This window comes from Mauremys reevesii, linkage group 7 (assembly GCF_016161935.1).
Source record: "Mauremys reevesii isolate NIE-2019 linkage group 7, ASM1616193v1, whole genome shotgun sequence".
Taxonomy (NCBI): domain Eukaryota; kingdom Metazoa; phylum Chordata; order Testudines; family Geoemydidae; genus Mauremys; species Mauremys reevesii.
The window spans coordinates 124,650,304-124,678,295 of NC_052629.1; the positions used below are offsets into that span (position 1 = coordinate 124,650,304).

Sequence of the window (27,992 nt, forward strand, 5' to 3'; positions counted from 1 at the left end):
CACCTTCCTCAGCAGCTCTGGGCCTCTTGCTTCCCCTTCTCTCTTCCAAGGAGCAGAGAGGCTCCTAGGGTGGAAGAACTGGCAAGATATTTTGGGGAGGGGAGAGAGCATCCAGGGTTGGAGGGGGAAGTGGAGGTAGTCCTGAGCTGTGGGGCTCTTCAAAACAGTGGGAGGATCCACTCTGTCCTCCCCACCCATGTAAACAAAACAAACACCTTGCTCCCTGGACTTCTGGGGAAACAAAGGGTAACACAGAAGCAGCTGGATGATTCCTCTCTGCTCCTTCCAAGAGAAAGGGAGCGAGGAGCAGGGTCCTGAGCTGCTGGTGCCATAGCAGGTGAAAGAACATCTTTGGGGGACAGCCTCATTAATGGAAAGCATCCTTAGTGGGCCTGGTTAGGGACAACTCCTCATTCCCCAGCCCTCACTTCCCTGGGTGCCTCCTGAGGAATCTAGGCAGGGATCTTCTCCCTAACCCAATTCCCCTCCCCCCCCCCACACCTGTTTGCATCCCACCGTGAGAAAATAGCCTTAAAAAAACATTTTAACCTAGCAGTGGTGGCACCACACACAACCAAAAAAAACCCTCAGGTGTTGCCCATTTCAGCAGCTTGTATCAGAGAGGGGCAGGTCTATAGGTTGAGAGGCATAGAATTACCACCACCAAAGACAGGCTACCCATCCATACGCAAGTTGTCTGCAGGACTTTAAGGCAGGCAGATCTCCGAACAAAGTGTAAGGGAATATTTGAATGCCCTTTGCATATGCTAATCATGCACCAAAATACAGAGCGCACAAAACCACAAGCAAACATTCTAGCTGAGCAGCAGCAAACTTTATTGAGTCCTGATAAAACAGGATCATTTAATCACAACTGGAACAGGTTACAGACTGTCTTGCCTGTCCCTTGCATCAATCGTGTCAACTCAAAATTTGTTATGTTTAAGATCTCTTGAGCTGAGCTGAGGAGCCAGACGCTGACTGTCCCCATTAAGGAAGCCATGGAGGGAATTCAGCACCAAAATAAGTTTAAGTCTTCTCCCACTTTGAAATCCGCTCTGTACTTCCTAGGTCACCATCTCCCAGAATGCATCATTCAGGGACATCAGTTATAGCACAGATTGCAATGAATCATATGGTATTTGTGAAGTTGTGTTCTGGACATAATCAGTGAATCAGTAAATATCAAAGGGATTTCAGAGGGGGAAAAGAGGATTTTGCAGAGAAATGAGATCAGTTAGAACTTGTTTCTCTGCTGAATGCCCCCGCCAACCGGGTTAGCAGTGCTTAGTCAAGGAAGTTGGGCGTAATTCACTTTAACTCTTAGTTCGACAGTGCACCTTTCATCGGTTCAAGGTGGTCACCATACAAGGTCCTCCATAATGCTTTAGAATCCCTCCCTGCCCCCTCTGCCCAGAATCAGGACTTTTTTAGCTATGATCTGTTCTGTTCCATATTGCCCCTCATTACGTGCACATAAAATAAAGGCACCATCCACATGCTAACAGCTGATCAGACTATCTATAACTGACGGAAAATAGTGTCTCACCTCAACACTGGCAATAAAGGGTTAAGCTATATCCTGAGAATTAAGTGCACACTGGCTGGTAATTACAATGTCGAAAGATTTTCAGCACTAACTGATTCTTCAGTAAACAAAGAAAGAAATTAAGAGTCTCCCCTTCTTCCAGAGGAAGTACTTAGGGACTCTCAGTGCGGTAGCGATAAGTGTCTATTAGCAGCATCACTGCTATGGTGCATTTGGCTCAGAAGGTAAGTGTACTCATACTTCCCACTCCTCATGAAAACTCTACATCAGAGTTATGGCTCAAGGTTCAGAATGGCACCTATTATACCATCCAGAGGATGTGAGTAAGGCAATTGGGATTAGAAAACTAATAATTCCTATGGTTTCTCAAGTCACCCTTAAATCCATCACCATGGTCTTTCTTTCTCGTCCCAGGAGGACATTTCCTAGTCTTCACAGACTTGGTGCAATCCAGTTAAGGAACTTCATAGCAACTTCAAAACCAAGGAAACAGGCCTGGAACAGACACAGAACACAAGGATCAGATGAGCCTTAGGCACACAAAGCTGGAGTGTTTGGAAAAGGTCTTCTCAAAGCTGAAGGGTACAGCAGCATTGTAAACCCCAAACATGGTTTGTTTCCCCCCCCCTCCCCCCGACATGACTGATCTTGAACTGGAAGTAATGACATAACTGGGTCCCTCTATAGCAGAGGCAGAATTTCTGATCTTCAGTGTCATTTGTTAGATCCTTCCATTTAAAACAGGTGCAGATTCAATCTAGCCATTCAAAATGCTGGCACTTGTGTTAGAACAAACTAACAGTTCTACACATCTGCTAACACCAAGAGGGGTTTAGTGCAAAGCCTGTGACCCTATTCCTGTTAGCGCTATCCCTACAGCCTACTTTAGTTTCCCAGCTACACAGATTTGAGCCAGTATTTTAAAAGCTTGGAAACAGATCCCCCAGACCATACACCCAAGGGTGTGCGCTCTAACGTAAGCAGCACTAGTGAGATAATACAACAGTCAAACAGTCTGGAATCAGAGTTAACTGCCTCCTTTACGCCCACTAGGTATTTAGGGTGCAAGTAGCCAGCTCCCTGCAGCCCACTAGATATCACGGTTTACTTACTGCGTTAGCGGGAAAGGCCCTTATCATAACGGCTGTGAACCCTTTGTATAGGGATGAGACTCCTTCCTCTCTGATAAGCTCCCTCAGCACATCTCTAAAGCCATTAGGATACTTCCCTGGAGCAGCTGTTGACAGAAGCAGAACATGGCATCTATGATTTAGGAATGCAGCCGTCTGAGACTTTAATGGTTACACTGTGGCCTTCCACTGTAATTCATACCATTATTTTCCAAGTAACAAATGATTTCAAAAGACTATTTTTTTTATTTATTTTCATTATATGGAGATATACCAATCTACAGAACTGGAAGGGACCTTGAAAGGTCATCGAGTCCAGCCCCCTGCCTTCACTAGCAGGACCGAGGACTGACTTTTGCCCCAGATCCCTAAATGGTCCCCTCAAGGGCTGATCTCACAACCCTGGGTTTAGTGGTGTGCGCATTGGCCTGCTAAGCTATCCTTCCCCCCTTTCAGTCTAGTACGTCACTGACAACTCCAACAAAGACCCAGTGAGCAGGCGCCCTGTGCTCACCAGCACTGTAATGATTTTAAATAATAATCAGGTCATCTGGGGGGAAAAGAAAAAAAAAAAAAAAGAGGAACTTAAGCGAAGGGTTAGAAAACTGGGAGCTTCAATCTAGCGTTATTACGGCTGGTCACGCTAACAGCATCGGCAGGGTGGAGAGTCAGTGGTGCATCAATCAATAAAGCTGGTTTGCAAGAAACAACGCTGGTCTGTTCTCACAAAGAATATCCTCCCACACACTACAGCCAGGAATGGCAGTGGTTTTCCAGTGAAAACTACAGGCTCCATTTTAATGCTGATGTTACACAGATCTGGCCAGGTGTTTGAGGAAAGTGATTTTATAGGAACAAATTACCTAATCATGTGACATGCCACTGGAAAGTATTACCATTACGGGGCCCTTGAGCAGCTACTCCAGACTAACCCTCCAGAGTCACAAACAACTTTTGGAAAGTGACTCAGTAGAGCAGGGGCTGCAATATTCTACTATATCCCATTCAGGTTTTGCTCCCTTGGTCTGGAGCATCACAGAAGCTAAATTACACAGCAAACAAAAAAAAAAAACACACCACAAACAAAAGGATTTTCCTGTATCAGCAACCACTGTTGGACGCACTGGGACAGAAGCTCTGCCTAAGTCCTTGATGCGCGACAGAGAAGATGCAGGGATCTTGTCAATGCAAGGCAGAGCCAGAGGATAGTCCTGCTAGACGCTGCTGCAGAGCTCTGTGGTACAGGAATATTCCTCTGGGAGGAATGCCGAAGGAATCAACCAGAACCTTAACGGCAGCCTTTGCTGGAGCCCAGTACCCCAAGTGTCTGGGCTGTCCCTACTGCAATTCTATGGAGCACAGACTGCAGATATTTCCACGAGGTCTGCAGATTTGCCAGTCACAAAGCAATGGATTGTGAGACACATGCATAGCTATGGTGTTCCCTGCTCCACTGTGATTTTATTTTCAATATCACCTGTCTGAACCGATGCAAGTGTGCCCAGTCTTATCGGAAATGATTAAGCACTTTCAATGGGGGTATATTTGTAAGAAATACCATCCAGCTCTTCTACAGCACCTTTCAGCACAGCTCTCCGAGAACTTTGCAAAGGACGTATCATTTTACACATGAGGGCACAGATGAACTAACTTGCTCAAAGTCACCCAGTAAACCTGTAGCAGAGCTGGAAATAGAACCCAGGTCTCCTGAGTCCCAGTCTAGTGCTGTAGGAGCTAGGCCACACTGCCTACTTTCTAAAATTCTGCCCAGCCGTAAGCTTCTCTATTGGATTGTCCACCCGGCCCACAGAAATGCTCCATCTTGTGGAGCTCTTACACGGCTGACATCTGACTCACCAGTCTGGAAGCGGGATTTCAGCACATCCGGAGGGATGGCAACAGCCCAGTTGAAGATCCCTGCCATACCCCCGGCAAAGAGAATCCTAGGCACGCTGAGGTCACTGACACTGCAGAAATATTGAATTGAAAAGGTGTCTATCTTTAAACTAAGACCAGAAAGGCAGCTTGGCTGAGAGATAAGACATTACAATGGTACAGACCCGGCGTGAGAGCAGCCACTGTAGGAATTCAGAGAAACTTGTGGCCATAATGTGCTGTCTCTCCACGGGAAAGGCTCAACTCTTATTGCTCTCTCATACTTGCAGCATGACAAGGATGCCTGAAAGACCAGCTTTTAGCACACAGCAGGGACGCAGGGTGCATCTCACACTGAATGCTTTTCTAATTGCACCATTAAGAGGAGTGCTTCAAATACTATCCAACAATCAATCCAATCCCACAGTGAGATGAGTCATCTCGATGGGAAAGCCACTGACAGCAAACTCCTCAGCAATCACAGAAGACACTACTCTGGTGATTTTGCTCTCATTTGCTTAGCAGGAGAAATTGACTGGAAGTGTCTGGAGAAAGTCAGCATTGCCCTGATTTAGTATTTAACTAACCTCTTCCCCTCAGGGGTCAGAATGTTTTTCAGCCATTCATACGTCATGAAGTACATTCCACTGGCTGGAACATCTAGTTGGGAGAACAACAAAGAGACTAAGAGAAGTAGGAGAATGACACCTGATCGCCTCCGCACGCAGGGGAAAAAGAGAGGAAAGGAAGTTTTCACCCCTAAGGGGAAGCTCTGGGCTCACATCAGCTGCCAACCTTTGGGACTGTTCTGCACCAGCCTCAGCAATGCCATCAAGTACCACTAAGTTCCCTTTCTGAGCCTTCCAGCGCAAACGGCTGTCTCTCTGGATGGAACAGCAAGAGCAGGGGCATGGCTGCAGAAACACTTATTCCTGAACCCCTGAGTCACCAGCCCTTCCAGTCACATTGTTACCTTGACTACGAGACAGGTCTAAGCTCCCCAAACTGGAGACTGGGCAGATTAAGCCAGTCTCTCAGTAGCTTTGTGACATGTTCACAGCCAGTTTGTTCCAACCAAACTTTCTGCTTTTTTATATCCTCACGCGGCCAATGCTCAAGCCCATGGCTAGGATCAGACAACCAGTTGTGTCAGGCATGTTGTCCATGCTGCTAGCTGTTACAATCCTACAGTTTCTCTATTTGAGGATGCTCAGGTGAAATCACTGCCCCCAGACGGGGCGTATTTTAACCTCATTCAGGGGAGAAAGCATCCAAACATATTTCTAACCTGACCCATGGGGCTTTAATTTGTTCAATATAGGTGCCTTTAAAAAAACAGAGAGGGAAAGGAACATGATGGACACACAAGGTATTTTTCCTCCACACCAAAAATGAGTGAACAAACAAACAACACTTTCAAGCTGGGACAAAGAATAATTCATTAACCAATCCAATTGACCATCACAGACTGGGAGTCTCAAGTACAAACCCCATCCCAAAGTTAAGAAAATGCTTCCTCTTTTTTCTTCTCTGCCTCTCGGCTTCTTTCCCCAGACCCATCGTCCCTCGCCCATCCTGGAAGTCTATCATAGCCTTCTGCGTCTTGGATTTGATTGGTCTTTACCTCTCAAGTCCCTTTGTGTCCATTTCCAGCCTTCCTCCCCTCATTCCCTTTTGTACTCCTCTAGTCCGCTTCCTCTCACCACCCCCACCAAGACTGCGACACATCCTAGTTGCAATTCTCAATCCCCATGAGACACAGGGGTAGCTGTGAAAACTGCAGCGCATGAAACTGATGCACAACAAAGCTCAATGGCCCAGGGTGAGATTTACCATGTTGGGTCAGTTTTGTTCTGATGCTTCTCTTCCTGCAGGGGTACTATTAGAATACATTTACTCCAATTACCTCTCATGAGGGTGAGCACGGTTCCTTTGTATATGCCTCGAATTCCAGCCTCACGGTACAGCTGTTTTGCACAGTCCATTGGGCCGCCGTATTTAATTTCACCTGAAGCAGCCTGGATCTGGAGAATTAAAGTGATGGTTTAGCAGGCATAACCCAAATAGTAATTTGGAACGCTTGTGCTGTCTAAAGCTACATTGTCAAGTGGAAGTTACCAGCTCAGCCACCCAAGGAATGTATGCCACTGGGCTCCTGCTGATATATACACAGACTGGTACAATGCATGTGAAGTCACCATATTCCCAGCCTGCTTTTCCTCCCTTTTATCCCTGTAGTCTTTCCTCAACTGGCAGACACCCCTGTGATGTTGGCCAGGGGTTCTCACAACAAAAATTTTGGTGGCGTCAGAGAGTGTGGCCACAAACTCTTGTTGGTGGCTGCTCTGACAGTTTTTCCTAAAATACTTAATTAACTTTAGAAAAACAAATAAATATGCACATACACAGCTCCAATCAGAGTAATTTATTTATGTAGGGTTTTTTGTAGACTTAATAAAAATAATGTATAGTTGTATGTATTCCTCACTGGATTTAAAGATAATAGCAAAGTACATTATTTATGTTTCATGTTGGGGGGTGCTTTTTTAATGACTTCACAGAAGCAATCTTACTAGCTAGCAAAAGTGATATTTATATGTTTGTTAATATCACTTTTCATAGCAGCAGACTTGATAGCTAGAAAAAAGTGATATTAACAAACATACAGATACCACAGACTTACTCACAACAGACAACAGACTTACTCAGCCCTGGTAAGCCGAGGACAAATTAAGCCTTGAATAGGGCAGCAAGTAGGCTGGCAGCGAGGGGGCAAGGGCAGCACCAGGGGCGATTGGGTGGTGAGCCCAGGGCTGGGGCAGGATTCTAAAGCCGTTGGATGGAGCCGGCTGCCGTGTGGCCGGAGGACAGAGCCCACCACCCTAGAGCTGAAAACAGAAGCCTGAACCCCACTGTCCCTGGAAAGGTGGGGAAACTCACACTGGCTGTCTGCTCCTCTGGTGTCTGTGGCTCTGCTGCTCCCCCTCCAGTCACTGCCCAGGAGGCTGTGGCCGCAAGAAAAACCCCCGGTGGCCGCACTTGAGAAACGCTGATAGGCCAATGTAACCCCAGTGGGCAGTGGAGCTTGGGCTTCAGCCCTAGGGCCCAGCAAATCTAAGCCAGTCCTGGCGACTCCATTCAAAGGGGGCCGCGACCCACAGTTTGAGAACTGCTGATCTAATAAACACTCCCCTTTGTGTTAAGCCACTGCATAGTTTACACTTACTAAACTTTCTCTGCTACCCAGATTGAAAAGGATTTGCTTCCATAGGTGTTTACTGAACCATGCACTGGCTGGATCGTGCCAAATTAAGAATCAATGCTTACCTAATTTTCACTAGTGTAAGTTTGAAATAACTCAGCTGAAATCAGTCAAGTTACTCCAGATTTACACTGACGATGACTCCAAGAAAATTTCATAGAACTCAGACCATGTTTTTTTAATAAAAGAGATCCTGTGATAATGCTTTGCATGTTGGAATCAATATCTAACATCCATTAAAACACTAAGTACAGCAGTCACTGTGAGACAGGGTAGAGATCAGAAGGTCTGGGACAGACAGTATTTTCATTTGTTCAAATTTGCATTTCCCACCAGGGTTTTAAAAACCAAGGGCTGTGACAGGTTTAAAGTTTCTGGTTGCTAGACTAGTTTTATAATAGCTTGTTTTATATATTTTTTGAAATAGGTCCTTCTGTTACATACAAGGATTCCAGGGAACTAGGGGCAAAATCTTTATCATGCAAGAGAGTTTCATGAACCTGATTGTTACTATAAAGGCTTTGTTTTACATGAGAAGATAGGATACTCTCTAGATTTCAGAAGTGCCCCGGAAGTCAGCTGGTATCCTAGGGTGAGGATGCATATATGCTGAATGGTGTATATAGGAGTGCATGTTGTATTTACCAAACAGATTGTCAGGGAGGGAAGCTGTATAATGCTTCTCCATGACAGAGTCGCATCAAGTTATGCCTCAGCCCTGCTGAAAGGGACACTTTCTAAATTCAATACAGAGTAAATATGCTAATTAGAGGAATTATATCTTCCTAGCAAGGGCTTTTTAAATCAGACAATGCTCCTGAAGTTAAAGGGTGGGAATTTCTCCCCCTCCACACACAAAGTCTTACCTGTAAAAGGCACTTGATCCTCTCTCCTGGAGCCATGATTGCTGTTGTGAACACTCCAGATAACATGCCAGCAGCAAACAGCTGGGGATATCTGTGCAGAGAACACAGGAAAATAAAGTTCCCAAGATAAACAATCCAATAGTCAGTGTGAAAGGACTTAATGCAACATTACAGTTAAATGTATAAGAGTTTGGAAATCCAAAAGTATGGTTCCCTCAGCAAGTATACTTCTGCTCCTGTGCATTCATAGTATTTCGTATTACTCAATGTGCTTACGTTTTATGCTACAATATACAGAGTGTGACCGAGTCACTTGGCGGGCCCGAGCTGTGTGCCTCCCCTTTTTGGCTCTGGCTGTTGTCCCTGGGTGGCTGGGGCTTGTACAGAAGGGCCATGCACAGCTGGGAGAAGCGGGGATGGGATAAAGGTAGAGCCCCATCGCCCGGGACTGACAGTCAGAGCCCTGCCGCCCGGGCTCCCCATATCGCTCACCAGGAGGCCGTGGCAGGGCTCTGACTGTCAGCTTCGGGGTGGCAGCAACAGTGCAGAAGGGTGGCAATGGAGTGCTAAGTCTGCTGCGAGAGGTGATCCTGACAAATATCCACCCACATTGCCACCCTTACTTCTGTGCTGCTGCTGGCAGGGCGCTGCTGCATGAATGGGGGGGAGCAGAACCACAGGCAATTACAGGCACGAAGAAGGGGAACACAATCAAGTGAGTTTGAGAAGCACTGCTCTAGAACTAGGAGTCCTAAGGCCCAATTCAGTAAAGCACTGAACAATTGAGTTCAATGGGAATCAAGTATATGAAACAAGCTTTCCATTTCTTGATTTATAAGAAAACTTGAGAGAACCATGATGGAGTTGGAACAGTTGAGTGAGCAAAGCTCTTGAGCAAATGCACACACAAGTATATTATATGTGCATCCGGAGTGCTATTTCTGTTAGAAACCCCAGCAAGTGGATGAGTAGTATGCATGAGTGGTACAGGATTTTTAAACACCTAAGCCAGATTTCTTCAGATGTGTTACACACTGGTCCTCACTAGAGACTAAGTCTATGACAAGCTGAACATTTCAAAAATCTTTTTTTTTTTTTAATTAAAAAATTTCTCATTCACAAATAACCTGTCACAGATGCATAAAATTTTATCAGCCATCCACAGAATTCCAACATGGGGCCAAAAACAGAGCAGGAGAAATTTTGTTCCAAAAAGTCATTTTTGCAGAAGGGTCAGTGTGCCTGAAAAGAGAGGCCGATTGTAGAAATGCCTCTTCAGCCGTAACGAAGAGAAACACTCCTGTGATTAATAACCTAACCTACAAGGTGGATGCAGAGAGAGTCCCACGTACCACTAGCAAGAAGGAAAGGTCATGTCTTGTGACTCCCGGCTGTCAGGTGACTATACATGTAATCTTTCCACTCAGTTTCCCTTAACAGCAAGGCTGTTCTAAGTCATTATCATTATGTAACACATATGGTATTCAGCTACAACTGAGTTGTTCTTTAATGACTGTCTTTCTGCACAGGGAGGGAATTGCACAGTACTTGCCCACCTGCAGTCTGTTTTTAGCCTGTGCTATCAGTCCCACGCTTTTAGGAGTATTACCATCACCAGTGTTTGTTTTTAAATATATTTATAATCCAGAGAGGAGCCACATTTACACTACAACCGAACGTGTAATTCAACACAGCAGGCTGGGAGCCGTAGAAAAGGTATCCCAAGCGTCTGAACAATCCAGAACTTACGTCAGAATGTCATCAGGACTCCTCTGCTGGAGTTTTTTCCCCAAACCAAATCCAAAGAAGCACACAGCAAACATGGGAGTCACTCCAATTATCGGAGCTGCCATTCCTTTATACAAGCCTCGGACTCCCTGCAAGACACAGCGGATTATTTAGGTTTCATGCAGCATTCTTCAGGAGGATAAATATTTCACCGCATCAAGCAGCAAATAAAGTTACTATACAAGATGATCACAGCAAAGGCGGCCAGCTGCATGAATGAAAGAGCTTTGCAGTGATACAGAAGGGCTGTTGGGAACTCATGCCAGGACTTGCTGGCCCAGGGGTGTGTGTCAGACATAGACATTGTAAACAAGAAGCGGGCAGCATTATCTGCTGCAAATGTAAACAAACGTGGCCAATCACTCACACGAGTAGACTTGTAGGCTCTAAAGTTTTGCATTGTTTTATTTTTGTGTAGTTCTTTTTTGGTACATAATTCTACATTTGTAAGTTCAGCTTTCATGATAAAGAGATTGCACTACAGTACAGTAACTCCTCGCTTAACATCGTCCCGGTTAACCTTGTTACATTGACCAGCAATTAGAGAACACGCTTGTTTGAAGTTGCGCAATGCTCCCTTATAACGTAGTTTGGCAGCCGCCTGCTTTGCCCACTGCTTGCAGAAAGACCAGCCCCTTGGAGCTAGCTGGGGGGGCTTGGAACCAGGGTGAGCCGGCAGCCCCCCTAAGTTTCCTGTGCAGCAGCCGCCCAGCAGGCTATCAATTGCCAGGCAATTGAGGCGTCCCTCCCCCGACTGCCGTGTGCTGCTCCTGCCCTCTGCCTTGGAGCTGCTCCCGGGAGCCTCCTGCTTGCTGTGCAGGGGGGAGGAAGGGAAAAGAGGGGTGCTAATGTCAGGGTGTCCCCCTCCCCCCACTCCTGTACCCCATCTCCACTGACAGGACAGGGCTCAGGATGGAGGAAGCTTGCTGGCAGCAGCTGCCATCTCAACTTACTGATCTACTTAAAAAGGCAATGTACTTAGCATGGGGTCAGCGTACTTAAAGGGGCAATGCACATCTCTCTCTCTCTCACACATGCATGCACCGTGCATCCCTATCTCTGTCTCTGTCTGCCATGCTGTCTCTCCTCCCTCCATTCTTGCTGCCTTATAGAGTGTGAGGCTACATTAACAACAATGTGTTAACCCTTGAGGGCTCAGCCAAGTGCTAGTTCATCATTTAGCAGCAAGGCATTTCCTGCGAAATAGCCCACCCTCCAACCCCACCACCTCAACCAAGCCTCACAATCATCATTGCTGTGTTCAGCATTAAATATTTGTTTAAAACGTATACTGTGTATAGAAGGTCTTTTGTCTAGCAAAAAAAATAAAATAAAAAAAAAAATCCCTGGAACCTAATTCCCCCCCCACACCCTTTCACATTAATTCTTATGGAGAAATTGGATGCACTTAACATCATTTTGCTTAAAGTAGCATTTTTCAGTAACATAACTACAATGTTAAGCGAGTTACTGTACTTGTATTAGATGTATTGAAAAATACTATTTTATTCTTTACAGTGCAAATATTTCTAATAAAGAATATAAAGTGAGCACTGTACACTTTGTATTGTGTTGGAATTGAAAATATCAAAAATATTTAAATAAATGATATTCTATTATTGTTTAATCCTGCGATTAATGGCACAATCCTTTTAATCTTGTGATCTGTTTAATCATGCTTACTTTTTTTAATTGCTTGACAGCCCTAATAATTTCAACACATTCTTACATGTTTCCTTACACTGAAAGGCATGACTGGCTGGCAACCATGTAGGACTCCACTGTGCAAGAAACTCCGTGTGAGACAGACCTTTGGAAGTCCTGCTTGGCCAGCTCACGCAAGGAGGATACCAGGAGGGCCTCCAAAAAGGAAAGACTTTACTAGCTTATACAGCCAAGAACAGTTAACATGAAGTAGGAGTAGGGAGGTAGGATTACTTTTATAGTTAGCAGTAGTGAGACCACTAGTGGATACTGTGTCCAGTTCTGGTGTTCAAGAAGGATATTGAAGAAATGGAAAAGGTACAGAGAAGAGCTACATGAATTATTTGACATCTGAAAAGTCTCCCTTATCATGAGAGACTTACGAAGCTCAATCTATTTAGTTTATCCAAGACAAGGTTAAGAGGTGACTTGATCACAGAATACAAGTTCATGTGTGGAGTGGGATTTCTTATACCACAGTGCTCTTTAGTTTGGCAGACAAAGGGATAACAAGATCTAATGGGTGGAAGCTGAAGCTAACTAATTCACACTAGATAGAATGTACAATTTATTAACAATGGGGGTAATTAATCACTGGCACAACTTACCAAAGGGGACAGGGGATTCTTTACCACTTAGACTCTAAATGGAGACTAGATGCCTTTCTAAAAACCACACATATGGGCTTGATGCAGGAGTCACTGGGGTGAAAGTCAATGGCCTGTGTTATGCATAAAGTCAAACTAGATGAACACAAGATTCCATAGCAATGGGGGACTAACTCCCCAGTCATCTATTGGAAAAGTAATATGGCAAAATGCAACATTTCTAATAAGTTCTTAGAATGTACTGGGGACAACTTTGTTTCAGAAGGTAGATGAAATAAACAGGGAGACAAACCATTTCAGACTCAATTCTGACTAGCAGGGAGGAATTGGTGGAAAATCTGAAGGTGGAAGGCAATTTGGGTGAAAGTGAACATGAACTGATAGATTTCATGATTCTAAGGAAAAGGAGTGAGAGCAGCAGAATAAGGCCAAACTCTGCTTTTCTGAAGTCCATTAACAAAGTCAGAACTGAGAGGTAAGGGCACCTGGGAAGAAAATGTAAGGGGGGTGGGGGGAAAAGAGTTAAGGAGAGTTGGTAGTTTCTCAATCAGACACTATTAAAGGCACAACTGCAAACTACCCCAATGCAAAGGAAAAATAGCAAGAATAGGAAGAGGTCAGTATGGCTCCATAGGGAACTCTTTAATGATATGAAATTCCAAAAACGACTACTACAAGAAGTGGAAACAGAGACAAATTGCTAGGGATGAGTACAAAATAGCAAAGGCACATAGGGAGATTTTGCACAAAAGGAGTTATTGCCTTTCATGACCCCTCCTAGGGGTAAGAGGAGATTTTACACATACGTGAGGAGCAAGAGAAAGATGAATAAGAAGTATAGTTTCTCTACTTAGTGGGGAAGGAGAGCTAATAACGGATCACTTTAAACACCTGAGGGTTCTTGATGCCTGTTTTGCTTCACTCTTTGCTAAAAAGATTAATTGTGACCAAATATATGACATATATAATGGGGGGAGAAAAGCAGGCCAAATAGGGGAAAACAGGTTAGAGACTAGTTAGGTAAGTTACATGTATTCATGTATGGTAGGGCCTCATGAAATCCATTCTTGGGTCCTTAAGGAACTAGCTAAAGCAATGTCAGAACCATTAGGAATGATCTTCGAGAACTCATGGAGGACTGGTGAAAGGCAAACATAGTACCTATCTTCAACAAGTGGAACAAAGAGGACCTGGGCCATTATTATAGACTAGTTAGCCAAACTTGGACACCTAGAAAGAGACTGGAGCAAAATTATTAAACAATTTATATGCCCCTAGAGAATAATAGGGTTATAAGAATACCTAGCATGGATGTGTCAAGAACCAAATCATGCCATACCAACTTAATTTTCTTCTTTGACAGGGTTACTGGCTTATCAAATAGAAGGGAAACTGTAGATGTGATATATCTTGATTTTAATAAGGCTTTTGACACAGTCCCAAATGACACTCTCATAAACAAACTGAAGAAGTTTGATTGAGATAAAATTACTATGAAGTGGTTGATAGACAGTAGCTATATCAAGGGTTCACTGTCATACTGGGATGACATATCTATTGGAATCCCACAGGGATCAGTCCTGAGTTCAGTACTATTCGATATTTTCACGAATGACTTGGATAATGGAGTGGAAAGTGTGCTTATAAGATTTACAGAAGACATCAAATAAATTTTTATAAAGACAAGTGCAAGGTAGTACATTTAAAAAGGAAAACATCACATGCACAGCTACAAAATGAGGAGTAAGTGGCTAGAGGGTAGTGCTGCTGAAAAAGGATCTGGGGGTTATAATGGATCACAAACTGAATACCAGACAACATGATGCAGTTACAAAAAAGGCTAATACATCCCAGTGTGTTAACAGGAATGTCATATGCAAGATGCTGGGGTAACTGCTCAGCACTAGTGAGACCTCAGCTGGAGCACTGTATCCAGTTCTGGGCACCACAGTTTAAGAAAAATATGTTCATTACAGCCTTGAACTTTAGGTATTAACACCACATTGCTGACTTAAAAAAAACCCAAACATATATATCAAATCACACATTCCAAAGATTATTATGTTCTCCCTCTACCAGTTCTGTCAAATTTCGTAATGTGATGAAAAATTTGGATTAGAACCATTTGAATTGATAACCTGAGAATTTTATAGTCTCAAGGGGGCCAGATTCCCATAAAATTCCACTCCAATGACATACATGAGCAACTGGCATTTTTGGCAGGCATAGCAAGTGCCAGTATACAGTACCTCTCTAACGAGAGTCTGTCTGAAACAGTCAAAGGTCCCAGAATAGAGTGGAGGCTGCCCAGCCTGAGGTTTTGGTTGGGTCTGTAGTCTGACCTGTAAAACAAGAAAAAAAAAGTTTTTTTCTTTTAAGGTACATGACTTTTTTAGGATTAGTTCCAGAGAGCCATATTAAAGTCATAGGTATTATAACTAGACATTGTAATATTGGTACAAGGGTTAAAACTCAGTATTTTAGCTTGTGTAAATATCTAAAAAAAGAACACAAATACCTTAAGTTATTTCAATATTAATTTAAATTCAAGTTAATACTCTCTAAAGAGCAGTGTGGCTGCTTTAAGCACTTCTGAGATCCAGTGCCATTTCTATTGCTCTCTTTCCCCATCTGCTAAACTCAGTATGCAAGTACGGTCACCAATAAAACTTGGTTTTATTTATCTTCAAATTAAAGAATATAATTAAAAAGGAAAGGAAACATCTCATGTCCAGTTTCATCAATCCGTAGATCAATAATGCAGAACAAATACTTGTTAAATTCCAAAAAGCTTCCCACTCATATCACGATGGGCCATCATGCTCTGGAAGTTGTACTCGCCACAGGTCTGATGTCTATATTAAAGAGGAGACCCAATGCAATCAGGTATATCCCTTTAGCTCATGGCAGGTCACCAAAGCAGCCTTCTGTTGGGAAGAGTTTGGACACCTCTGCTTTGCTGTTTCCTGGTCTTCAGTTACTTCTTTATCTACCTTTCCCCTCTCAAGTTCTAGGCTCCTTTGCCATAACAGTGTTTAAACACATGTAACAATTAGTTATTGGGGCTCAAGGTCACAAATTTCCCTTAATTTGTAGCTGCTTTTTGGAACAAGAGTTTCGATTTCCAGTCATCACTGATTTTTCTGGATGCTAACTGGACTTTTCTGAGTGTCTTAAGATGAACGCGCTGGCTAGATGAAGACAAGCAAAACACAGATTGGAACAAATACATAGGTTAAACAGATGGATGCTACCATTTTGAGAGTAATGGTGAGCCAGTGGTTAGGGGCCTAGCCTGAGACTCAAGAGACCCAAGTTCAATTCTCAGCTCTACCACAAACTTCCTTTGTGATTTTGGCAAGTCATTTAGTTTCTCTGTGCCTCAGTTCTCCAAGTGTAAAACAGGGATAATGGCACTTCCCTACCTCAGCAGGGTGTTGTGAGGATAAATACATTAATGTTTGTGAAGTGCTCACATACTATGGTAATGGGAGCCATCTGAGTGCCTGAAACAGAGTGGTACAAAGAACACTCCGACACACACACACGCGCTAACATAATGAAACTGTTCACACTCATATAGAAGTGAGCTTAGGGACATTTTTATTTCAATGGCAGAAGGGAGGCCAAGGGAGTTCCAGCTACTACAGACTGAGAGTGGAAATGATTTTAGACCGAAGCGGAGTTGCCTTTATATGCTAGTGTAGTAATTTCGCTTTTTTTTTAAAAAGTCACTTGTATATATTATCAAAGTGACAGAACAAAGAGTACCAGATATCCCATTCATGTCTCTCCTTTAAAATAAAGTGATAATGATCAGCCTGTGACATTCTAACAAAACAGGATCACTGATATCATGAGCTAATGGTAAGTGGCACATCAGTGCTGCCTCTGTGTAGTAGGAAGTGTACACCTTAAATTGACCGAGTTAGCTGGTGAAACCAAGGGCTTCTCAAAAACAGCAGGACTTCACACATTTGCAGAGATCAGGTATCATTCTAAAGGATACAGGCATGCTAAGCACTACCACAGTTGCCAGAAACTAGATGCAAATATTGCTGCCAAAATAAGAGGTCACGCCCTGTGATAATACTGTGTGTGTAGGACAGATCACAGGTCAGACAACACAAAGCTTTCAGGTCAGTCCCATTTTCATACAATAAGAATGGGGGGGGGACGGGACGATACGCAGCACCCATGTCCAGATACAATTCTGCCAGAGTCTCTGCACACCCCTCATGGCTAGATGTTCTCAAAACTGGTTGCCTGGTCTTGTGAATCCCATAGTGTCAGTTTTACCTAACGCACACAGGGACTTTGGCATCTTTACCAGCTCTCTTTCAGATGCTACTAGATTCCACTGCCCAGAGGGGGACTGTAGTACTCCCCCTCCCCCCCCGCGCGGTGCAGGCCGGGAGCTGTAGTACTCCCCCTCCCCCCCCGCGCGGTGCAGGCCAGGAGCTGTAGTACTCCCCCTTCCCCCCCCGTGCGGTGCAGGCCGGGAGCTGTAGTACTCTCCCTTCCCCCCCCGCGCGGTGCAGGCCGGGAGCTGTAGTACTCCCCCTCCCCCCCGCGCGGTGCAGGCCGGGAGCTGTAGTACTGCCCCCCCCCCCGCGCGGTGCAGGCCGGGAGCTGTAGTACTGCCCTTTCCCGCGCGCGGTGCAGGCCGGGCGCTGTAGTACGCCCCCTTTTCCCCCCGCGCGGTGCAGGCCGGGAGCTGTAGTACTCCCCCTCCCCCCCCCCGCGGTGCAGGCCGGGAGCTGTAGTACTCCCCCTTTTCCCCCCCGCGCGGTGCAGGCCGGGAGCTGTAGTACTCCCCCCGCGCGGTGCAGGCCGAGCTGTAGTACTCCTCCCCCGCGCGGTGCAGGCCGGGAGCTGTAGTACTGCCCCGCGCGGTGCAGGCCGGGAGCTGTAGTACTGCCCCCCGCGCGGTGCAGGCCGGGAGCTGTAGTACTGCCCCTCCCCCCCGCGCGGTGCAGGCCGGGAGCTGTAGTACTCCCCTTTTCCCCCCCGCGCGGTGCAGGCCGGGAGCTGTAGTACTCCCCCCTTTCCCCCCCGCGCGGTGCAGGCCGGGAGCTGTAGTACTGCCCCCTTTCCCCCCCGCGCGGTGCAGGCCGGGAGCTGTAGTACTCCCCCTTTTCCCCCCCGCGCGGTGCAGGCCGGGAGCTGTAGTACTCCCCCTTTTCCCCCCCGCGCGGTGCAGGCCGGGAGCTGTAGTACGGCCCCCCGCGCGGTGCAGGCCGGGTGCTGTAGTACTGCCCCCGCGCGGTGCAGGCCGGGAGCTGTAGTACTGCCCCTTTTCCCCCCCGCGCGGTGCAGGCCGGGAGCTGTAGTACTGCCCCTTTTCCCCCCCGCGCGGTGCAGGCCGGGAGCTGTAGTACTGCCCCCCGCGCGGTGCAGGCCGGGAGCTGTAGTACTGCCCCCCCCCCGCGCGGTGCAGGCCGGGAGCGGTAGTACTCCCCTCCCCCCCCGCGCGGGGCAGGCCGGGAGCTGTAGTACTCCCCTCCCCCCCCCGCGCGGTGCAGGCCGGGAGCTGTAGTACTCCCCTCCCCCCCGCGCGGTGCAGGCCGGGAACTGTAGTACTCCCCCGCCCCTCCCGCGGCGCGGCCCCCTCACCTTGATGGTGTCCAGCGGGTGCCCCACGAACACCAGGCAGACGCCGCCGAAGCCGCCGGCGAAGAAGTTCTTCACGGGGCTGATGGGCTGCGGCTGCTTCGCCATGGCCGCGGTAGCTGCTCGGCGGGGGCGGAGCCCTGTGCAGAACCCTCGCGCTCACCTTTACCCCAGTCCCGCGCCGCAAGGCATGGCGGGACAGTAGAGGACTGGCCTGCCGGGGCGGTGCCCTCGCCGCTCCGCCCTGTCTGCGGCGCGGTGCGCATGCGCTCTACTCCCGCTCGCCGCCGGGCCCCCGCGCCAGGAGCGGGCCCCGCCAGTCAGACCACCCCGGGCCGGCTCCTGCCCCTGCCCCGCCCCAGAGCCCCGCGCCCTGGCGCGCAGTTCCTGCCCTGCCGAAGAGCGGGGCGCCGGAGCCCGAGTCCCGCCCTCTGCCATCGCGCCGGTGCGCCCCCTCCCGGCCCCGCGCAGTACTTGGCCTGGGTGACCAGACGGCCCCGTGCTCGCGGCTTTTTCTGAGCTAGGCGCCTATTCCGCCCCCCCCGCCCCCCACTCTTCGCACTTGCTGTCTGGCCTCCCTCCCTTGGCCCGGCCCTGGTTTGAGTTCTAGCTTCCATGAAAGCCACTGGCCCTGGGGCTCTCTCTCTTCCTTCCCCCTCGGTCACAAGGGGGCGCTCTGGAGCTGTCCCTCCGCGCCAGCGGCCGGCCGTTCTCTCCTCCGTGCTGGGAGAATGTTTTCACCCCTCAGCCACTCTCCTTAATTTCCCCAGCAGAGCAGTAGTGGGGCATAACGGCTATGTTGTCATCAAGCAATATTTTAGCATGTGTCTCCCTTAATTCTGGTGAGTGTCACTTTGTGGTCAGTTTCGTGAGAGAACAGGTGAAGAAAAACTAGCCGTGCTTTAGAAAGAACTATCTGTGGAGGGGTCTCTGTAACATAAACTACCCCATACCCGTGTCTGGTGGCGTGAGGGGTGTCTGAGTAGAGGTAAGGCCTAGCTGCTATTCAATGTTCCTGATACGGTTTTAGGAAACCCCTCTTCCTCAGAGAGCTGATACCATGCAGCTCTTGCCCTCAGAGAGGAAAATTTGTTTCTGGTTGGGAGCAGTGATGCAACCACTAACATAGACAAGGCTGAAGTGTTTTTACCACTGGCTTTTCCTGGCACTGTAATTAAAGCATCGGAGCCCAGTCTACCCCAGCACTTACACCAATGGAAGTAAAGCATGGCTGACTCACTGCTGGACAATGGGTACAGTAGAACCTCAGAGTTACAGACACCTCGGGAATGGAGGTTGTCCGTAACTCTGAACAAAACAAAGCTCTGGCTCCAGCAGTTCACACTCTGGGCCAGGTTCCAGAGGCAGCTAGGCAGCTTCCTTGCAGACAGCTTCTTTCTGGACAAGCTTGTCCCCCTCCCCATTAAGGGGTGGTGGTGGTGAAAACAGTGCCCCCTCCCAGTGGGGTGTATGTGTGAAAACAGCACCAGTGACCCCACCCCCAACCAGGAGAGGGTTGCGTGTGATAACAGCACCAATGTCTTACAGGAAAGCAGTGCAGACACCAATGTTGTTTCTGCGCAGGGCTCACAGCTTTGCCTGAGAATCTCAGCATCTTCAACTCCTAGCTGTAAGTGGGGGCCCAGTGTGTGGGGGTGGGGACAGGCAGCCCAGATGTGCCTACCCTTAAGATGCAATACAGGCACAGTACATATTTGCTTTTTTGGGGGGTCTCCCATTGCTGCCTGATTGATTACTTCTGGTTTCACATGGTGTCCTGTTCACCAGTCAGTCTGTAATTCTGGCATTTGTATTTTTGAGGTTCTACTGTAATAATTTTCCAAGTGTAGACAAGGCCAAGTTGGAAAAGTGAACTTTTTCAGAGACTGTTAGTCTCTAATAAATCCAAAAGGCCCTGATACAGATGTTCAGTCAGTCCCCCGCCTGCCCATGCTGCCTAGTCTCCCTCATCCCATGGAGGTAATCAGAAGGTCACACTGAACCCACAATTCTCGCATGGCAATGCCAGGAGGTGTCCCAGAGTCCCTTTGCTCCCCAGCCAATTTAATATTTTAGTAAGGAGTATAAGGAATAATGACCCAACAGCTGTGCAATATTTAGCTGCAATTCTTTTATGTTATTCTCAGGTAATGGTGGGTGGTTTGTTAATGTCATCAGAAAGCCCACAAGGGACTGCAGCAAAAGTAACTGTAGGAGAAGGCTTGCTGAAAGAGGTGAATCTTGCATTACACTTTAAAGATGGCAACTCTTGGCCTCCGTCTGGTCTCCAGTAGTTGTGGATTCCCAGCTAAAGTCCCTCCAGTGGGAATAGCCTGTCCCCAGTACTTGCATGTACAAATCTGGACTCCATTGGCTTGAGTATCTTTATAGAATGCAACTGCTGTGACGCAGTGCAAACCAAAAGCCGTTCTTTCTGTGACAGTATCCCACTATTGGATATGACGACAAGATAGAGTACAACAGATGGGTGTGATGTGCTTATGTTAGTCTGTCCTACCTAGCTGGAAGGCAGCTGGTTATAGTTTCTGAATTGCCTTCAGGATTAGCCCAAAGTAATCGCAATAATTCAGTCTAGGAGTGATAAAAGTGTGATTCACTGGTCTAGCGTGTGATCTTGTCTCACTCTAGCAGCTGGCCCTAGCAAGAATAAGGCCCTGCCACGTACCACTTCACTTAGCAAACACTCCTCTATCAGTAAGCTCTCATTCAAGCACTCCTTTTCGGTGCTGAATGTCCCAGGTTTGACTCCTGCTTACGAATGTTATTTATGCTATATATCAAAAGCATAGCTCCCTGTGGTCAAGTCTGTACCTGAGAAGAAAGGGCAAAGTCAAAAGCTGGGAAAAAGCATTTCTGATCAAGGCAGTTTGATTCTCCATTAACATGAATAAGTCTTATCGGGGCCAAAGTTAGAAAACATGAGGGCACTGTAGCCTCTCTCTTGATCGTCTCCTAGCATCTTAAGACTGCGCACTGAAGGACTAAGGAAGTGAAAGCCATCAGTGAAAAGGAAGATTAATTATAACCTCATGGAATCTATGTAAGGAGAGAACAAAGCCACATCAATGCAATGGAAGAGCGGGGAAGTTGATAGCAATAAATAAAAATCAGAAGATACCAATTTTCTACAATTCTTAAGGGAAGCAAAAGGACAAACGTAGAAGAAACATATGGCCAGCAAAGTTAAAGACAATAAGAAGGCATTCTGAAAGTGTATTAGGAATAAAAAGAATCCTAACAATGGTACTGGTCCATTACTAAATGGAAATGGTAGAACTGTTAGTAATAATGCAGAAAAAGCAGAAATAGTAAATAAATATTTGTTTTGTATTTAGCAAAAAACAGATTATGTAATCATATCATACAGTGATAATGAAACTCCATTGCAATAGCAACTCAGGAGGATGTTAACAGAAGCTGTTAAAATTAGACATTTTTAAATCTGCAGGTTTAGATAACTTACATCCAGAAGTTTTGAAAGAGCTGGCTGATGAGCTTGTTGGACCATTAATGTTGATTTTCAATACAGTCGAACCCATTTATCTCGACCTCGGTTAACTTGCCAATCGTATTAAGTCGACGTTTTAGAAGTGGAACCGCCAAACTCCCTCTTTGTCTTATCGGTTTCTCATCGGTTATGTCGATTCTTTAATCTCGCCGAACCCTAATATCTCGAGCACAGAAGAGTGCCGAATTTGCCACTTACCGGTAAACTACTAACTCCAGCGGCGGCCCTGCCCGGCTCCTGCCGCATCCCTCCCCGGCCACGCGACTCCTGCCCTGGCCCCGCGTCCCCGGCCGCCCGGCTCCCCGCGTCCCCGCCCCCCCCGCGCCCCAGCTCCCCGCGTCCCCACCCGCCCGCTCCCCGGCCGCCCACCCCTGCGTCCCCAGCCGCCGGCCCCCCCCGCCCCGCCGCCCGCGTCCCCGACCCCCCGTGTCCCCAGCCGCCCGCTCCCGCGTCCCGCCCGCCCGCCCGCCCGCCCCGCCGCGCCCGGCCACTCGCTTCCCGATCCCGCCGCCCGCCTGGCCCCGCTTCCCCAGTCCCGCCCGCCCGGCCCGCTTCCCGGTCCCGCTTCGCGCGCCCGCCCGCCCGGCCCGCTTACCCGGTCCCGCCGCCTGCCGCCCGCCGCCCGCCCGCGCTTACCGGTCCCGCCGCTTGCCGCCGCCCGCCCGCCCGGGCCCGCTTACCCGGTCCCGCCGCCTGCCGCCCGCCCGCCCGGCCCGCTTACCAGTCCCGCCGCCTGCCGCCCGCCCGCCCGGGCCCGCTTACCCGGTCCCCGCTTCGCCTGCCGCCCACCCGGCCCCGCTTACCCGGTCCCCGCTTCGCCTGCCGCCCGCCCGGGCCCGCTTACCCGGTCCCCGCTTCGCCTGCCGCCCGCCTGCCCGGCCCCGCTTACCCGGTCCCCGCTTCGCCTTATCTCGATCATCGGTTATCTCGACGCTTTTTGGCAAACCCCTAGGCCGGCGACATAACAGGGTTCAACTGTATGTCTTGGAACAATAGGAAAGTTCCAGAGGACTAGAAGAATGCTAGTGTTGTGCCAATTTATAAAAAGAGCAAATGGGATGACCAGGGTAATTATAAGCCTGACGTTGCTCACAGGAAGAATAATGAAACAGCTGATACAGGATTGAATTAATAATTACAGAGGGGTAGGTAGTTTATGGAAAACAGATCCTGTCAAATTAACTTGATAACATTTTTTTAAATACAATTACAAGTTTTGTTGATAAGGATAATAGCATTGATGAAATATACTTCCACTTCTGGAAGGCATCTGACATGGTGCCACAAGACATTTTGATTAAAAAACTAGAATGACATAAAGTTGACATGGCACACATTAGTTAGATTAAAAACTGGCTAACTGATAGGTGTCAAAATGTAATGGTAAATGAGGAATCATCATTGAGTAGGTGTATTTCTAAGGAACAAGTTTTTGGTCCTTTGCTATTAAACATTTTTATTAATGACCTGGAAGGAAATATAAAATCATCACTGTAAAGTTCGCAGATGACACACAAATTGATAATGAACATAAGAACGGCTTTACCGGGTCAGACCAAAGGTCCATCTAGCCCAGTATCTGTCTACCGACAGTGGCCAATGCTAGGTGCCCCAGAGAGAGTGAACCTAACAGGCAATGATCAAGTGATCTCTCTCCTGCCATCCATCTCCACCCTCTGACAAACAGAGGCTAGGGGCACCATTCCTTACCCATCCTGGCTAATAGCCATTAATGGACTTAACCACCATGAATTTATCCAGTTCTCTTTTAAACACTGTTATAGTCCTAGCCTTCACAACCTCCTCAGGTAGGGAGTTCCACAAGTTGACTGTGCGCTGTGTGAAGAAGAACTTCCTTTTATTTGTTTTAAACCTGCTGCCTATTAATTTCATTTGGTGACCCCTAGTTCTTGTATTATGGGAATAAGTAAATAACTTTTCCTTATCCACTTTTCTCAACATCACTCATGATTTTATATCACTCATCATATATATTTATAAATATACACCTCTATCATATCCCTCCTTAGTCTCCTCTTTTCCAAGCTGAAGAGTCCTAGCCTCTTTAATCTTCCCTCATATGGGACCCTCTCCAAATCCCTAATCATTTTAGTTGCTCTTTTCTGAACCTTTTCTAGTGCTAGAATATCTTTTTTGAGGTGAGGAGACCACATCTGTACACAGTATTCGAGATGTGGGCGTACCACGGATTTATATAAGGGCAATAATATATACTCAGTCTTATTCGCTATCCCCTTTTTAATGATTCCTAACATCCTGTTTGCTTTTCTGACCGCCTCTGCACACTGCGTGGACATCTTCAGAGAACTATCCACGATAACTCCAAGATCTTTTTCCTGACTCGTAGCTAAATTAGCCCCCATCATATTGAAGAGGACAGGTCCCTGTTAAAGAGCAATCTGCATTGCTTGGTAAGCTGGACATAAGCATAGAATATGTGTGTTATTTTGACCAAACATATCTAAGAACACAGAACGTTGGCTATACTTACCGACTGAGGGACTCCATCGGGAAGCAGTGTCTCTGAATAACAGCTGGGGATCACGATGGATAATCATGTGAAAGTGAACTCCCAATGCGATGCAGTTGCCAAAACGGCTAATGCAATCCTTGGATGTATAAATGGGAATCTTTAGTAGGGAGGTTATATCCCCTCCATATGTGGCACTGGTGTGACTCCTACTAGAATACTGTGTCCAGTTCTGATGCCCACAATTGAAAGAGTTTGGAGAAGAGCAGCGAGAACGATTGAAGAACTGGAAAACAGCCCTTCTGGTGAAAGACTCCGCCCGTAAGGCCTGAGGCAGTGCACACACATTTTGCTAAGGGGCTGTTCAGTCAAGCAAAGGTGCAATGAGGGCCGAGGCCTGGAAGCTGGCACGCTCGGACTGCAGAGAAGCAGCGTGTCGGGAACCGCTTCCCACGATCCCGGTGGAGACGCCTCACCGGCCAGTGTTAAAGCGCGACCGGCCCCGCCGCCCCCCGGGCGGGGACGCGCTCACGGGGGCTGTCGCGGCGGATCACAGCGGTTCCTTCCGGCTGCGCCCATGGACTCAGCAGCACTGGCCGGGGCAGGGCCCGGGAGGGTCACAGGCCGCGTCTCGGTCCCGCGGCCAGGCCGGGGCTCGGGCTCCCGCCCGGTCGGACACACCTGGCCCCGCCGCGGTCACGTTACCGTCTCCGGATCCCTGCCCCCCCCCCCGCCCCGCGCCGGCGGAAATGACGTCCCGCTGGACGCCAGCACTTCCGGTGCGCAGGCAGTAGCGGCCCGGCAGGAGGAGCCCAGGGGGAAGCGGAGTCCCCCCCCGCGGCCTGCCCCGCCCCTGGGCCCCGCTCTCCGCGCAGCCCCGGTAAGTCGGGGGGAAGCCGGGCCTTGTTTGCGCCGGGACAGCGCCGAGGAGACGGGCAGCGCGCCGGGCTGCTCCTCCCGGCTGGAGGGGCAGGGCCTGGGCCGGGTCCCGCCGCCCTCCGAGCCCGGCACGGAGCAACTGCGGCGGGGGCTGCTCCCCCCGCCCGGCCGGCCGCGGGGTGCCCCCCCGAGACCGCTCCCCTGCCTCCCAGAGTCCGCTCCCCGCCCGGCCGCGGGGTGCCCTCCCAGAGTCCGCTCCGCCCCCGCCCGGCCGCGGGTGCCCCTCCCAGAGACCGCTCCGCCCCCGCCCGGCCGCGGGGTGCCCCTCCCAGAGACCGCTCCCCTGCCCGGCCGCGGGGTGCCCCAGAGTCCGCTCCCCGCCCGGCCGCGGGGTGCCCCTCCCCAGAGTCCGCTCCCCCGCCCGGCCGCGGGGTGCCCCCTCCCCAGAGACCGCTCCGCCCCCGCCCGGCCGCGGGTGCCCCCAGAGTCCGCTCCCCGCCCGGCCGCGGGTGCCCTCCCAGAGTCCGCTCCGCCCCCCGCCCGGCCGCGGGGTGCCCCCTCCCCAGAGACCGCTCCGCCCCCCGCCCGGCCGCGGGGTGCCCCCTCCCCAGAGACCGCTCCGCCCCCCGCCCGGCCGCGGGGTGCCCCCTCCCCCGAGTCCGCTCCCCCCCCGCCCGGCCGCGGGGTGCCCCTCCCCAGAGACCGCTCCGCCCCGCCCGGCCGCGGGTGCCCCTCCCAGAGACCGCGTGCCCTCCCAGAGACCGCTCCGCCCCCGCCCGGCCGCGGTGCCCTCCCAGAGACCGCTCCCGCCCCGCCCGGCCGCGGGTGCCCCTCCCAGAGACCGTTCCCCCCCGCCCGGCCGCTGGGTGCCCCCTCCCCAGAGACCGCTCCACCCCCCGCCCGGCCGCGGGGTGCCCCCTCCCCAGAGACTGCTCCCCCCCGCCTGCCCGCGGGGTGCCCCCTCCCCAGAGACTGCTCCCCCAGCCCAGCTGTGGAAACGGGGGGTGGCTGTGTGGTGCCCCCCTTTTTGGGAGCTGCTTCCATCTCCTTGAGCCTGGCTGTGCAATGGGGGTGGGAGGCTGGGCAGTGCCCCCTTCCCTGGGGACTGCTTCTGCCCAGAACCTATGCTCAGGATGGGGGTGCGCTGTGTGATGTTCCCCTTCTTGGGAGCTAGGTCCCCATCCCCAGAGCCAAATTTTGGTGGGTAAAGCTACTACTGGTAGCGGGGAGCCCCCACCCCCTGTCTTTACCTGGCCCTTCCCAGCCATTTTCTCATGGGGAGACCTCATTCTCCCTGAGCGTCAGCCTCGGTGATGGGATGGGCTCCCAGTTGACTGAGTCATTCTAACCTTTGGGAGTAGGAGGTACCTACCCTGTATCATCCCAGCCTGCATATGCTGTGGTTGGGACCTATTAATATCAACCAGCTGCTGTCAGGGCACCAAAAACCTTTCTTGCCCTTCTCCCTCAAGGGATGTTTGGTACGTGTCTCTTTGTGTAGGGGTCCTGGTGGTGGTGGGACAATGGGAATATAGCCTTCTCCCACCTGTGTGCTAGATGGTAGTGGTACTCCAAGGGACATAGTGAGGAGCACAATACACTGATTCTTAAGAAAAGCTTTAATGGGATTCTCAGATAACATTGTGGGCTGTGTACCATTATATAGGGTAACTTGAAAATGGGCAAACTTTAAGTGCAACTTACTATAGGCTTTTGGTGCATCTCTGTTGTAGTACTGTTAAATTAAATTAGGGCTGAAAGGATTCCGTTTAATTTGATAATGATTTCTGTCCTCCACATGTGGCACTCTAACTTCAGCAGGCATGCTGAAGGGGAATCCTTTCCCACACTTGTGACAGGAGTGGCATACTCTTGGCCTACTGGCTGGCTGCTATCTGCTTGATATAAGTGTTTGAGTCCATGACAGACTTGCATTTTGCAGATTCTGAACCTTTTTTTTTTTTAAGTTTGACATCCTTGAGTAGAAAATCTAATGAAAGTGAACTGATGTATGACTGTCTTATTTTGAAATGGCTTTAAGAGGTGTGAATTCCCAAATCTATATCAGGTCCAGTGTCAAATCACTCAGACATATTATTATGTTCTTGATTTGTACATGCAGGTGCTGCAGTTGTAAATGCAAATAGGGAAGTTGTATAGGCAAATGTCCCTGAAGGACAGAAATATCACCACTCCTAAAAGCCTTGCATTCTCCCCGGAGTGGAACACAACTGTTTAGTTATTACATAAGGCCCTTATTCTACTCCCAAAACATCCCACAGCATCAGTGCGAACCCCCTGTATATTGAAGGAGTAAACGGATCATAATTTAAATGTAGCTCATCTTTCTCCACAGGATGAGCATGACTCCTTGGGTAGGATTGAAGGCTTTCCTAACTAGTAATGTATGTCTGTCCTGAGTGATCTATGAGATCTGCTAGATTAAACTGGCATAACCATTAGATTCTTGAAGACTTTGTATGGGTGATTATTAAGGACTACCCTCAGGTGGTTGTAGATTCCTGGAGACTAGCATATCTTTTAGACAAATGTGCATCACTCAAACAGAAGGTACAGGCTCTATGCAAGAATTACTGAGTGAGGTTCTATGGCTTGCGTTGTTGCAGGGGATCAGATTATCATAATGGTCCCTTCTGGCCTTAATCTGTGACTAACCTTTTCGTGGAGAGGCTCAAAA

The 27,992-nt window shown here is 48.9% G+C and overlaps 2 protein-coding genes and 1 long non-coding RNA gene across 5 annotated transcripts in view; 1 reads left to right on the plus strand and 2 right to left on the minus strand.

The window, feature by feature from the left end:
* Nucleotides 1–816: 816 nt before the first annotated feature.
* Nucleotides 817–18,643, minus strand: SLC25A20 (solute carrier family 25 member 20). Its single transcript, XM_039482722.1, has 9 exons — nucleotides 18,399–18,643; nucleotides 15,032–15,124; nucleotides 10,432–10,559; nucleotides 8,683–8,773; nucleotides 6,461–6,578; nucleotides 5,142–5,214; nucleotides 4,537–4,646; nucleotides 2,662–2,786; nucleotides 817–2,044 (listed from the first exon to the last, which is right to left on the minus strand). Exons 1-9 carry the CDS (start codon nucleotides 18,501–18,503, stop codon nucleotides 1,982–1,984), a joined length of 906 nt encoding a protein of 301 aa, XP_039338656.1. The 5' UTR covers nucleotides 18,504–18,643; the 3' UTR covers nucleotides 817–1,981.
* A 4,404-nt stretch (nucleotides 18,644–23,047) lies between these two features.
* Nucleotides 23,048–25,130, minus strand: LOC120409094. Its single transcript, XR_005601120.1, has 2 exons — nucleotides 24,437–25,130; nucleotides 23,048–23,391 (listed from the first exon to the last, which is right to left on the minus strand). It is a non-coding gene; the product is annotated as an uncharacterized LOC120409094 (long non-coding RNA).
* Nucleotides 25,131–25,242: 112 nt separating this feature from the next.
* The window catches only part of ARIH2 (ariadne RBR E3 ubiquitin protein ligase 2), a 46,088-nt gene continuing 43,338 nt past the window's right edge, over nucleotides 25,243–27,992 (plus strand). Inside the window, exon 1 of one of the 3 annotated variants that reach the window (XM_039480782.1) lies at nucleotides 25,243–25,295. The gene's annotated coding sequence lies outside the window, so the exon portion shown is untranslated. Of the gene's footprint in view, nucleotides 25,296–26,750; nucleotides 26,776–27,992 lie in introns of those variants that run through there. The other 2 variants (XM_039480780.1, XM_039480781.1) reach the window with 2 other exon arrangements.